This window comes from Rhinatrema bivittatum, chromosome 19 (assembly GCF_901001135.1).
Source record: "Rhinatrema bivittatum chromosome 19, aRhiBiv1.1, whole genome shotgun sequence".
Lineage (NCBI taxonomy): Eukaryota > Metazoa > Chordata > Amphibia > Gymnophiona > Rhinatrematidae > Rhinatrema > Rhinatrema bivittatum.
Window position 1 is genome coordinate 31,480,629 of NC_042633.1, and position 14,227 is coordinate 31,494,855.

General features: G+C 48.8%; 1 protein-coding gene across 1 annotated transcript in view; it reads right to left on the reverse strand.

Moving 5' to 3' along the window:
• The window catches only part of TRIM28 (tripartite motif containing 28), a 68,861-nt gene that overhangs the window by 36,814 nt on the left and 17,820 nt on the right, over nt 1-14,227 (reverse strand). The window contains exons 3-8 of the mRNA XM_029584606.1: nt 12,275-12,407; nt 1,781-1,916; nt 1,320-1,436; nt 787-901; nt 525-671; nt 206-320 (exon numbers count right to left, since the gene is read on the reverse strand). Of these exons, the coding sequence (XP_029440466.1) occupies nt 206-320; nt 525-671; nt 787-901; nt 1,320-1,436; nt 1,781-1,916; nt 12,275-12,407 (763 nt within the window). The remainder of the gene's footprint in view (nt 1-205; nt 321-524; nt 672-786; nt 902-1,319; nt 1,437-1,780; nt 1,917-12,274; nt 12,408-14,227) is intronic.

The window sequence follows — 14,227 nt, forward strand, 5'->3', positions numbered from 1 at the left end:
TTGTTTAATGCTGGAAAACTACCAAATTTTACTCTACTTTTCACCATCTGAACAAAAACTTCTAAAATATTCCATACGATTTCCATTTTCCAAACTGCTTGACATCTACCAGAATTAACAGTGGTAGCCAAGTCACTGCAATGCCTTTTAAGCATCCTCTTATAACCTAACTTGCCATTTCTTCCAAGATCCACTTGTCACTCACCAAAGCTCTCTGCATGCTTTGTCCAGACATCAGAGTCCCACTGAAACTTTATATCCCCTAGGGCTTCAACCGGGTCTACAATCATCTTCAGAGCACGGTGCAGCTGGAAGTAGATCTGAATAGTCAAGAAGGAAAATGGATGAGTAGCTGAAGGAAAAAAAAAAACATATCCCGTACTTTGCCTAAGGACGAAGGTCCCAAAAGCACCAGAAGATTGCAGCAGCTACTAACTTGCTTTGTCCATGACTTCACATCTGTGAGTGTCCCCTGGTTTTGTGCATTGCAATCAAAGGGCTAAGAGGTATTTGAAAGGACTCACCAGCTTCTTTGAAAGCAGCAGAGCTGTATTATTGTCACTTTCTAGGGCCCATGAGGCGAAGCGGAGAATGTGTTCCTGGTGTCGCTGGAGTTTGGTCATGGCCCAGTGCTGCCTTTCCAATTTTTCTTGCTGTCCCTCAGTTACTTTCTGTGAAGTTAAACACCCACATCTTAAGAGCTAGCAATGAGTGCAGTCACAGAAAACATTCTTAGAGTGCCTGGAGGGTGGTGTTGATCAGTTCAGAAGCATGCAAAGAACTTACTTGGACATCGTTCACAAGCAGCTTGCCACGTTTGTTCAGTTCCTTCATGATCTGCAGAATAGCCATCTTAATATCCACCTGCACTTTCTTCTGCACCTCTGCCACCTGACGGATTCTGCAAAGGAAGCCAGCAACACACAAAGTAAAGACTACCATCAAGAAACAGAGCTGATGTTCAACTACACTACCCAAACACTAGAGATGTTCTTACTGTTAAAGGACTTTCAATTAAAGCTCAACCATTACAAATGACTACACTGGTTCCTTCACTCCTCAACTTTCTTTATTCACACCTGGAGAGCGATCATTCCCCTTCTATAACTCTACATCAATGGTCACACAGATGGGGCATTTTATGTTCCTCTCATCTGAAGTGAAAAAATGGGACACACCAACCACATCAGTGTTTAACTTTAACCATCACCTCTTCATTCCCCATGAAAACCAGTACAGCCCAAGTACAATCAACCAAATTCACTCCTACTGCATGTTCCCCGGAAAGTAGGGAATCTAGCACCCTCCAATTTACATACGAGGCTCGAACATCCTTTGTCGTCTTCTGTAGAGTGGTGTGCTTCTCCCCCAAGCGCTTCACCAGAGCTGCCAGTATTTTCCTCTGATTCCTCACTGCATCATCCAGGAATTGATATCTGAAACATGCAGAGTAGCAGCCATGACTCAGTTCAGTGTGCACAGACTGCAAAATAACCATGTTCTCTCATCAAGATGTGTGTAACTACCCCACCCATGATACTTCCAGTCTACCATATGAAAACCAGAATAAAAATAAAAGTTGTTTAAAATAATTTACCTAGAATACACATGGCTGACCAGATTGCTCAACTGTAAGGGGACAGAATGCTTATATGGGTATACACATTCTTGGACATGCTATTTGGGAGGAGGTCACTGATGTAGGTACAGCACAGAAAGATGTTCCTAGACACACTGTTCAAGTATAATATGATGGTGGCAGCATGCAGCGCAAGCTTACTGGTGATCCTTGTGTGCTTGCAGCTGGCAGTCCCGGCATGTCAGCGTATCACATGTGTCACAGAACAGCAGCAAGGGTTCATGCTTGTGGAGTGGACAGAAAACCGAACGCTCTCCCTCCTTTGATTTTGAGGCACCTGAAAAAGAAAAGCAAAAAACAGCTCAGGTTAAAATTTTGCTCACACCTCAACCAGCTTTCCCAGCATTTAAAAGACAATTGGTTTCACTCCCCTCTGGTGCAAAAAGGACATAAGAACAAAAGAAACTGCCATACTGGGTCAGACCTCAAGCCCAGTATCCTGTTTTTAACAGTGGCAAACAAATAAGTGACCAGGGGATTCTGATCTTCACTGATAAAAGCTTCAAGAAAGTAGAAACAGACTGAGAAATCCAATACACTAATGTGGATTGTTCTTGGTAAGTAAAAGCTTTAGACCCAGGGTGAAATCCCAGGCCCTTCCTACCCTTTACAAAAGGCCTGCAGTCCTTTAAAAAAAATTTCTACACATGACACAGTGCAAAGATCCATTGCCTTAGTAGGGAAAGCCCCTTCTGATATAACTTCCATGGGAATTGGCAGGGGGTGCATCAGGAAAGACTCATCACCTCCCCCCAGGAAGAGCTATGGTCACACTGTAGTTCATGAAGTCCCTAGAGGGACAAATTCCCCTGCAGACACATCCCCTTGAGCCTCTACACATTTGGGGCTAATCACCCTCATGACTGGCAGAGCAGATGTACAGCTTTTTCCCACGCTGTTCTTCCAACACCATCTCTTGCCTGCATGCACCTCAGCCATATTATTGCACTCCACATGGTTCCTGCCTTGTGCTTTTCCTGCCACAGCACTCTGGCAGACTCAAAAATAGCAGCACCTTGGTCCCCAACACACAATGCAGCCAGACACAGTCCCTTATCCCTGGCCTGTGCACAATTTAAAAAAAAAAATTTTTTTTTTTTTTTAAAAAGAATATGCCATACTGAGTCAGACCAAGGGTCCATCAAGCCCAGCATCCTGTTTCCAATAGAGGCCAAACCAGGCCATAAGAACCTGGCAATTACCCAAACACTAAGAAGATCCCATGCTACCAATGCAATAAATAGCAATGGCTATTACCTAAGTAAATTTGATTAATAGCAGGTAATGGACTTCTCCTCCAAGAACTTATCCAAACCTTTTTTGAACCCAGCTACACTAACTGCACCAACCACATCCTCTGGCAACAAATTCAAGAGTTTAATTGTGCTTTGAGTATAAAAGAACTTTCTCCAATTAGTTTTAAATGTGCCATGTGCTACCTTCATGGAATGCCCCCTTGCCTATTATCCGAAAGAGTAAACATATTCACATCTACCCGTTCTAGACCTCTCATGATTTTAAACACCTCTATCATATCCCCCCTCAGCTGTCTTCTCCAAGCTGAACAGCCCTAACCTCTTCAGCCTTTTCTCACAGGGGAGCTGTTCCATGCCCCTTATTTTGGTTGCCCCGCTCTGTACCTTCTCCATTGCAATTATCTTTTTTGAGATGCGGCGACCAGAATTGTACACAGTATTCAAAGGTGCGGTCTCACCATGGAGCGATATAGAGGCATTATGACATTTTCCGTTTTATTCACCATTCCCTTTCTAATAATTCCCAACATTCTGTTTGATTTTTTGACTGCTGCAGCACACTGAACCGACGATTTCAAAGTATTATCCACTATGACGCCTAGATCTCTTTCTTGGGTAGTAGCACCTAATATGGAACCCAACATTGTGTAATTATAGCATGGGTTATTTTTCCCTATATGCATCACCTTGCACTTATCCACATTAAATTTCATCTGCCATTTTGATGCCCAATTTTCCAGTCTCACAAGGTCTTCCTGCAATTTATCACAACCCGCTTGTGATTTAACTACTCTGAACAATGTTGTATCTGCAAATTTGATTCTTGTATTTCTTTCCGGATCATTTATAAACATACAAGCCGTTAAGCCCGTCACAACGGGCTACATTACATTTTTGTTTTCGGTCCATTTTCGAACACAGCACCCTCCTACACTTTTTCTCCCTCATTCCCCCTTCCCCTCAGTCACTCACCCCCTTCCCACCCCTCAGTCTTACTCACTCTGTCTCCCACTGCCTCCTTCCCCTCACTCTCACCTCCCTCCCCTCAGTCACTCCCCACCCTCTCTCAATCCCATCCCCTCTCCCTCAGCCCTCCTCCACTCCCTGTTTCTCTGCTCCACAACTTCTTACCCTTCCACTTACTCACATCCCTGTCTCACCTCTCCCTCATTCTCCCTCTCAGTCCCTCCCTCCCTACTGGCCGCCGCCGCTCCTCGTCATTCGCCGCCGCCCGCTGCCACCGCCACCCGACGCCATGTTTTTTTTTTTCTGACGCTGGCTGAGACAGACGTCCTTGCCCGCACATGCACAGTAGAGCTGCGCTCTACTGCGCATTTGCGGACCGGTCATGGCCCATTTATAAGGTAGATTGAAAAGTAAGGGTCCCAATACAGATCCCCGAGGCACTCCACTGCCCACTCCTTCCACTGAGAAAATTGCCCATTTAATCCTACTCTGTTTCCTCTTTTAGCCAGTTTGCAATCCATGAAAGGACATCGCCACCTATCCCATGACTTTTTACTTTTCCTAGAAGCCTCTCATGAGGAACTTTGTCAAACGCCTTCTGAAAATCCAAGTATACTATATCTACCGGTTCACCTTTATCCACATGTTTATTAACTCCTTCAAAAAAGTGAAGCAGATTTGTGAGGCAAGACTTGCCTTGGGTAAAGCCATGCTGGCTTTGTTCTATTAAACCATGTTTTTCTATATGTTCTGTGATTTTGATGTTTAGAACACTTTCCACTATTTTCCTGGCACTGAAGTCAGGCTAACCGGTCTGTAGTTTCCCAGATCGCCTCTGGAGAGAAAAATTAGTTCTTACCTGTTAATTTTCGTTCCTGTAGTACCACGGATCAGTCCAGACCGTGGGCTGAGCCTCCTTTCCAGCAGGTGGAGACAAACTGAAAGGGTATCCTATATGAGGACGGAGCCTATCCTGTAACCCTTCAGTATAACCATTGTCAAAGCAGAAAACAACAAAACCAGAATAGGATCAAGCAAGTAACCATAAAGCTCAAGTGGAGCAACTGTAGAACAATGTAAGAAACATGGTATGACTAACAGCTCTTGCATATACTTGGCACTTTAACCACCAAGGCTTCCGGTGTAATTGCTCAGTATTCTTGCTAAGAAGGAAGTATCCAAATCTGCGAATCTGCAAGAACAAGCTTCGAGAGGACAGAAAAGAAAGATAAACAGGGAAGGGCGTCTGGACTGATCCGTGGTACTACAGGAACGAAAATTAACAGGTAAGAACTATTTTTCTTTTCCCTGTACGTACCCGGAGCAATCCAGACCGTGGGATGTACCAAACCTTCCCTATCCTGGGTGGGACACAGTCCCGCTCGAAGCACTTGCCGCCCAAAGGAATCAAAAACTGGCGCTTGCACATCCAGACGGTAGTGTCGAGCAAAGTATGCAGGGACGTCCATGTGGTGGCCCTGCAAATCTCTTGCAGAGAGACAGATTGGCTCTCCGCCCAGGAAGTAGCCTGAGAACGTAGCGAATGAGCCTTTAGGCCCTCCGGAATCACCCGACCTTGGCAGAGATAAGCCGAGGCAATGGCCTTCTTCAACCATCGTGCAATAGTGGTCTTAGAAGACGGTTTGCCCCAATTGGGACCACTCCAGAGGACAAAATGATGGTCCGAGACCCAAAAGTCATTGGTGACCTGAAGATACCTGAGGAGAACTCGTTTGACACCCAGTTTACGAAGGTTGCCTCCAGCGGTACCTGCAATCTCCTCCGGAGAAAAACACTGGTAGCTCTACCGACTGGTTGACATGGAAGGTGAACACAACCTTCAGCAAGGAGGGCACAGTCTTGAGAGAAACACCTGAATCGGAGAAGCGCAAAAAAGGTTCCCGACAGGACAATGCTTGAATCTCAGAGACCCGCCGAGCGGAGGCGATAGAAACAAGGAAAATTGCCTTGAGCATGAGGTCCTTTACCATAGCCGAACGGAGCAGAACAGAGGGCCCAGAGGACCAGATTAAGACTCCGACGGGCAAGTATTGCAAGAGGGCGGACACAGGTGTTTGACTCCCTTCAAGAACCGAATCACATCCAGATGGCCCGCTAAAGGATGACCCTCGACCCGTCCGAGGAGAGAGCCGAAACTTGCACGTGCAGGGACCTGAAGGAGAGGCCCTTGGAGAGACCCTTCTGAAGAAAGGAAAGGACCAACGAGACCGGGGCGGAGCGCACTGAGACACCAGACTCCTCACAAACAAACAGTCTCAAAGACCTTCCAAACACGCACGTAGGCTAGAGAAGTCGACTGCTTCCGGGCTCGAAGCAAGGTGGAGATAACCTCCTCCTTGTAGCCCTTACGCCTCAGGTGTCGCCGTTCAAAAGCCAGGCCGCTAGACAAAAATGATCGGCCTGGTCGAAAAATATGGGCCCCTGCCGAAGTAGAAGAGGAAGATGGCCTAGCCGCAGAGGTCCGTCCGTCGCCAGGATGACAAGATCCGCGAACCATGGCCTGAGAGGCCATTCGGGTGCCACCAGAACCACTGGCCCTCTGGAGTTCTATTCTTCTGAGAATTTTTCCCCACCAGAGGCCACGGAGGAAACACGTACAGAAGGATGTCCATGGGCCAAGGGAGAGCCAGAGCATCCATGCCCTCCGAGCCGTGCTCCCTCCAGTGGCTGAAGAACTGATTGGCCTTGGCATTGCGAATGGTCGCCATTAAGTCTAGGTGAGGGGGACCCCACCTGCCGACAATCAGATCCAAGGCGGCGTCCGGAGTTCCCACTCTCCCGGATCGAGCGATTGGCGACTGAGAAAATCGGCCTGGACATTCTCCTTGCCTGCGATGTGGGAGGCCGCCAGGCATTCTGCCCAGGCGAAGAGACGGCTGGCTTCTAGGGCCACCAGGCGACTGCGAGTGCCCCCCTGACGATTGATGTAAAACACTGTGGTGGAATTGTTGGACAGCACTCTCACTGCCTTGCCGCGTATGAAGGCAGGAACTCCTGCAGAGCCAGACGAACCGCCCAGGCCTCCAACCGATTGATGTGCCAGCGAGTCTGAATCTGCGACAAGATCCCTTGTGTGGACCGGGACAGACAGACCGCACCCCAGCCTGAGAGACTGGCGTCCGTGGTTACTATCATCCACTGAGGAGCTTGAAGGGGCATTCCCCAGAGAAGATGGGGAAGCGAAAGCCACCACTGCAAGTCAGCGACGGTAGAGGCCGAAAGAGGGAGGACTATGTGGAACTGTTCCGACACCGGCTGCCAACGGGATAGCAAAGCTTTCTGTAACGGTCGCATATGAGCCAAGGCCCAGGGGACTAGGTCGATGGTGGAAGCCATGGACCCTAAGACCTGCAAGTAGTCCCAGGCCGTTGGAAGAGGCAGTGAAATGAGATTCCGAATCTGGTTGATCAACTTGAAGGCTCAGGCACGAGGCAAGAAGACCTTGCCCACACAAGTGTCTAAGTGGGCTCCCAGGAACTCTAACTCCTGGGAGGGCTGAAGATTGCTCTTGGAAAAATTCACTATCCACCCGAGAGACGCGAGGAGGGCTCATACCTGATCCACCGCCTGTTTGCAAAGAGCCTCCTACTTGGCCCGTACAAGCCAGTCGTCCAGATAAGGGTGTACTAGGATACCTTCCCGGCGAAGGGCCGCCACCACCACCATGACCTTGATGAAGGTGTGAGGCGCGGTCACGAGTCGGAAAGGCAGTGCCCGAAACTGGAAATCCCGGTTGAGGATGTGGAAGCGAAGATACTTCTGGTAATCGCGGTGAATCGGGATATGGAAGTACGCCTCTGTCAAACGAGCAAGGCAAGGAACTCTCCAGGGCGAACCGCCACGATGACCGCTCGCAAGGCTTCTATGCGAAAATGTGGGATCTTGAGGGCCTGGTTGACCCTTCTGAGGTCTAAGATCGGCCGAAAAGCCCCGTCCTTCTTGGGAACCACGAAGTAAATAGAATACTGGCCTGAACTAAGCTCCTTTTCCGGAACCGGGACCACTGCGCCCAGAATCAGTAGTCTGGCGAGGGTTTGCTCTACCGCTTCCCGTTTGAGATGCCTGCATGGAGAGAATAGAAAGAGATCCGATAGATCGCGAACAAGCTCTAAGGCGTAACTGTCTTGGACAATGTCGAGGACCTACTGGTCCGACGTGATTTGGCCCATTCCTCGAAAAAAAGGGAAAGGCGGCCGCCCAGAAACGGGACTGAACTTCATTGTGTGGCAGGCTTAGGGGCGGAGCACGTGGGCTGGCCCTCGCAAAAGGAGCGACGCCCATGAAAGGGCTGCGACAGAGAAGAATAACCCCTGGAGGAGCCACCCCGTCCGCGTGGTGTATGCCATCTCTGTCCCCGGAAACGAGGACGGGAGGGAGTAAAGTAAAGCAGCGTGATTGTTTCGGACAGTCCTCCAGAAGCTTATGAACCTTATTTTCCTCCAAGGAATCAATAAGCTTTTCAAGGTCCTCTCCGAAAAACAACTTACCTTTGAAGGGCAAAGTGCTTAGCCGCACCTTGGAGGACGGGTCAGCCGACCGATTGCGCAACCAGGAGTCATCTAGCGGACACTGCCGAGGCCATCGCCTTCACCTGGACGCGGAAGAGGTCGTAGAGCGCATCAGCCCCATATGCGATGACTGCTTCCAGACATTCGGCCTGCACCGCCCTCTGCAGATGGGAGGTCCTGGGTGCAGAGTAATTGTTGAACCCACCTGAGACCTGCCCGCAGCATGAGATTGCTGCAGATAGTCGCACCCCCAGAGCCAGGACTTCAAAGATGCATTTCATTTGTGCCTCGAGCTTGCGGTCCTGTCCGTCCTTCAAAGCCATCGATCCCTCCACAGGGATCGTGGTGTGCTTGGTGACCGCGGAGACCGAGGAGTCCACAGCGGGAATTTTCAACATTTCCAAACGTTCCTCCGGGAGGGGGTAGAACTTGTCCATAGCACGCCCCACCCGGAGTCCCGCTTCGGGAGCCTCCCATTCACGCAGGAGCAGCAGCTTACGCATGGGATGAAATGGAAAAGCACCTGCCTGAGCCCTGAGTCCCGCCAGGACCGGGTCCATATTTTTGGGCAAGGAGGCCGTAAGGGTATCTGCAGGGGGCCCCCTCCAGCCCAAATTCCTGGAGGACAAAGGGGATGAGGGGCTCCAACTCCTCCCTTTGAAACATGCGGAGGACCCTGGGATCGTTCCCCTCCAGGAACGGGAGGGTGCTCGCTGAATCAGACGTGAGGTCAGGATCCAGAAGAACCGGGGCCATCGGGGGGGGGGGGGGGGGGGGGGGGGGGGGGCTGCCATCTCCGGGACCACCTGAACCCGAAGCAACCCAGGAGAGGGACCTTCCTCTTCCTGCAGCCTAGCTAAATAAGATTTGTGCAGGAAGAGGACAAAATCCGAAGAAAAAATGGGAGCTGCAGAAAAACCCAAGATGGCCGCCATTCCCAGGCTTTGCCGACCCGGGAACGGCCTGGCCATGCACTGGGGATTCAATCCCCGGGCTAAATTTGCCTGTCCTGCCGAGGAGGGGGCCTTCCTCACCAGGCAGGCTGAGCAGAGCCCCTCCCTAGGCAGCCAGAGGGTGGGGAGACCAGAACTGGCCACCAGCCTCGTTCCCCACACCTGGAAGCACTCACGGACTCGGGCTATGCTCCGCACAAGGGGCGAAGCCCCCCTGAGTCCGGCAAGAGCCAGGAGACAGGACCGTCTCCGGCACAGAAAAAAGAAAAACTCCTATATTTTTTTTACAGAGAGAAAGCCAATCAAGATCCTAAGAAATAAGTACTTGCTTGATCCAAAGAAAGGAAGAGAAGGCTGACTAGCCTAATTCAGGAGATCAAAGGGTGAGCTGATCACCTGCTGGAGACAAATACTGAAGGGTTACAGGATAGGCTGTCCTCATATAGGATACCCTTCCAGTTTTAGTCTGTCTCCACCTGCTGGAAAGTAGGCTTAACCCACGGTCTGGACTGATCCAGGTACGTACAGGGAACCCTTTTTAAATATTGGGGTTACATTTGCTATCCTCCAGTCTTCAGCTACAATGGATGATTTTAATGATAAGTTACAAATTTTTTCTAATAGGTCTGAAATGTCATTTTTTAGTTCCTTCAGAACTCTGGGGTGTATACCATCCGGTCCAGGTGATTTACTACTCTTCAGTTTGTCAATCAGCTCTACCACATTTTCTAGGTTCACCATGATTTGATTCAATCCCTCTGAATCATTACCCATGAAAACCTTCTCCAGTACAGGTACCTCCCCAACATCCTCTTCAGTAAACACCGAAGCTAAGAAATCATTTAATCTTTCCGCAATGGCCTTTATCTTCACTAAGTGCCCCTTTAACCCCTTGATCATCTAACGGTCCAACTGACTCCCTCACAGGCTTTCTGCTTCAGATATATTTTAAAGTTTTTACTGTGAGTTTTTGCCTCTACGGACAACTTCTTTTCAAATTCTCTCTTAGCCTGTCTTATCAATGTCTTACATTTAACTTGCCAACATTTATGCATTATCCTATTTTCTTCTGTTGGATCCTTCTTCCAATTTTTGAATGAAGATCTTTTGGCTAAAATAGCTTCTTTCACCTCCCCTTTTAACCATGCCGGTAATCGTTTTGCCTTCTTTCCACCTTTCTTAATGTGTGGAATACATCTGGACTGTGCTTCTAGAATGGTTTTTTTTTTTTTTTTTTTTTAACAATGACCACGCATCTTGCACACTTTATTTTTGTAGCTGCTCCTTTCAGTTTTTTTCTAACTATTTTTCTCATTTTATCAAAGTTTCCCTTTTGAAAGTTTAGCACAAGAGCCGTGGATCTGCATACTGTTCCTCTTCCAGTCATTAATTCAAATTTGATCATATTATGATCACTATTGCCAAGCAGCCCCACCACTGTTACCTCTCACCAAATCCTGTGCTCCACTGAGAATTAGATCTAAAATTGCTCCCTCTCGTCTGTTCCTGAACCAATTGCTCCATAAAGCTATCATTTATTCCATCCAGGAACATTATCCCTCTAGCGTGTCCAAATGATACATTTACCCAGTCAATATTGGGGTAATTGAAGTCTCCCATTATTACCACACTACCAATTTGGTTAGCTTCCCTAATTTCTCTTAGCATTTCACTGTCCCGTCTCACCATCTTGACCAGGTGGACAGTAGTATACTCCTATCGCTATAGTCTTCCCCGACACCCAAGGGATTTCTACCCATAAAGATTCAATTTTGCATTTAGTCTCATGTAGGATGTTTATCCTGTTGGACTCTATGCCATCCTAGACATAAAGCGCTACACCGCCTCCCGGGCGCTGCTCTGTCATTGCAATATAATTTGTACCCCAGTATAGCACTGTCCCATTGGTTGTCCACCTTTCACCATGTCTCTGAGATGCCAATTAAATCTATGTCATCATTCACTGCTATACATTCTAATTATCCCATCTTACTTCTTAGACTTGTTTTTTGTTTGTATTTTCATTCTGCTTTTTAATTGATAGGGATAAGTTAGAATTTTTTTTAGCTCAGGTGAGTTTTTAGTTACAGGCACTTGGACTACTTTTCTTATTAATGGAACCTCACTGTTGGGATGCCCTAATTCTAATGCATCATTAGTATCCTTTGAAGATACCTCTCTATGAACCATGCGCTGCTGAGCGACTGTCTGCTTTCCCCTTTGTTCTTGTTTAAAAGCTGCTCTCTCCCCTTTTTAAAGGTTAGCACCAAGGGAGCAGCTGTAGCAGAGACAGTGGTGAGTAGCCAGGAGCCCCTGGTCGTCAGACACCAAACTGTGGCGGGCGAAACCCTGACAGGAATATCCAATTCCCCAGATATCCGGCTTCTACTGAGAGATGGCCCACAAAGGTACCTAACACCTCAGGAAGCAACCGTAAACAAAAAAAAATTTAATTCAAGCTAAGTAAAAAATATAACTAAAGACTGCAGGTGTGCATCTGTACCACCCGCTGGAGTCAGAAATACTGAGGGACTGCAGGTGGCCCCCTCGCTATGTAGCAGTGCCCAAAGTTCTAATTGTTCTCTGACCCCACCTGCTGGTGGGAATGCACAACCCACTTTTCTGGACTGATCTGGATATGTTCAGAAAAAGGACATTAGCAAATCGCACTCCCATCTCCACCTGCTGGTTGGAGTGCACAAACCTACTGGTGTGGACTGGCTTGCCCAGATGAAAAGGAAAACATTTCAACCCTGAAGATGCAGGATTAGAACCCAAAAGACCCCAAATCCCCTTTTCTCCTCTGACAACATTCTAATGCACCCTGATGTGGAAGAATATATCTATAGCTAGATTTCTATTTTAACACTCCACTCTAGTAGGGATAAAGAATGGTAGTATCTAGAAAGGGGAGAAGGAGCCAAGTCTTACCTGTGATTCTCACTGTGTGGTCCTTGGTATATTTCACTCTCTGGTGGGCCTCCACGCAAGTTTCACAGAGCCACTCTGTGCATTCAATACAATAACTGGTAGCCACAGCATTATCTTCACAGCTGGTACACCTCTGGAAAGAAAAGAATGGGCCAGTCTAGGTAATGTCCATCACCTTAATATCTAGAAAAGTGATTCAATGCAAGCTAACCAGAGGACTCCATGACACTTGCCTGAGAAAAGGCTGCAAAAACCCTAACAGAACAGATTTTTATTTTTGTGTCATTTTTGACACAAAAATAGACAATGTCACTACACCACACCATAACTGAATATGGAGAACTTACTTAACTGATAATTTCATTTTCCTTCGTGTAGACAGATTGACTCAGGACAGCAGCTGGAGACGGAGCAGATTTCAATCTGACATCAGCCCTAGTACATATACCCCAGCAGAAGTGCTGTTCTCCAGTATTCTCCTCGAAAAGCATTGCGGATATACGTGTGACTGATTAATTTGAATAACCAAGTTATAAAGTTAATCAAGTTGATTAACTGCCTGTAGGACGAGGTGCTTGATAAGTGTTTTCTGTATAGGTTGAAGCGCTGTGAACCTCTGCCCCTGGAAGATCGGGGAAGGGTCGCTGGTTTCTCTTATTCCTGTCCTCCGATAGCTGCGGCAGTGGGGACTCGCCCCATTTGTTAGCAAGTGGGGACTCGTCCCATTTGTTAGCAAGTTTCTCTAGTTCGCTTCCGAACAGGAGGGATCCCTTGAAGGGCATCCTTGAGAGTCATTTTGGAAGACTAGTCAGCAGACCAGCTTCGGAGCCAGACTTGCCTCCTGGCTGCCACGGCTGATGACACACCTCTAGCTGCGGTGCGCACCAGATCGGAAGCAGCATCCACGAGGAATGATACTGCTGGTTCTATGGCTTCCCCCAGGAGTGTTGCTCCTGGTCTGTGATAGGTAGGCACATGTCACCACGGCGCAGCAGGCCGCTATCTGTAGGAACATGGCGGAGACGTCAAAGGACTGTGAGGATGGATTCCAGACGTCTGTCTTGCGCATCTTTGAGTGCTGCACCTCCCTCCACTGGGAGGGTAGTGCACTTCGAGGCCACGCAGACCATGGCATCCACTTTAGGGCATGTCAGAAGGTCTTTGGCTGCCGGGTCCAGAGGGTAAATGGCTGCCAGAGCCCTTCCCCCTTTGAATGTAGACTCTGGGGCAATCCATTCCAGGTCAATTAAGCTGTTGGACGGCTTGTAAAAGAGGGAAATGGCGAGAGGTCTGACGGAGTCCCTCTAGCAGGGGATTCGTCTTAGGTTCCCCCGAGGCACTTGTGCCCGGGATAGCAAGCTCCTTCAGGCTGTGGGTGACCAGGTCTGGAAGCTCATCCTTTGTGAAGAAGTGCCTCATGGTCCGGTGAGGCTCTGTCCCAGGGAGTTCCCCCTCCTCCAGGGGCTCTGAGTCCTCCTCAGAGTTGTCCGTGTCCCTGTAGGTGAGGCGTCTGGGCAGTGGATTCACTTCTCTGGGCCTAAAGGTCCTCTGGTGGAGGCTGTGGCCGTGTTATCGGAGGCTCCGTCTGCATGTGAACGAAGGTGTGCAGGCCTTTGAAGAATTCCACCCAGGAGATAGACGCTGGGTCCAAGCCAGGAGGCGCTGTGTCCCTGGGGGGTCCCGTTTGAGGGAGGGTCCCGCTGGGGTTCGCTAGATCCGGGGTACTTATTGAGGAGCCAGAACCCAGTCCCGGCTGGATTCCCCAGGGCCTCCTCGCACTGGATACACAGGGCATTGGCCTCTTCATGCTGGGCAGAGGCCCTGAGACTTGAGCTCCTTTTCCGGTGGTGCCATGGATGTAGGCACGTAAAACCTGTTATGCACTCCGGTGCAAAGATGTGCACGTAGATTATGGGCGCGCTGGTGTGCGTACAAATCGCAGTTATGCGCCCG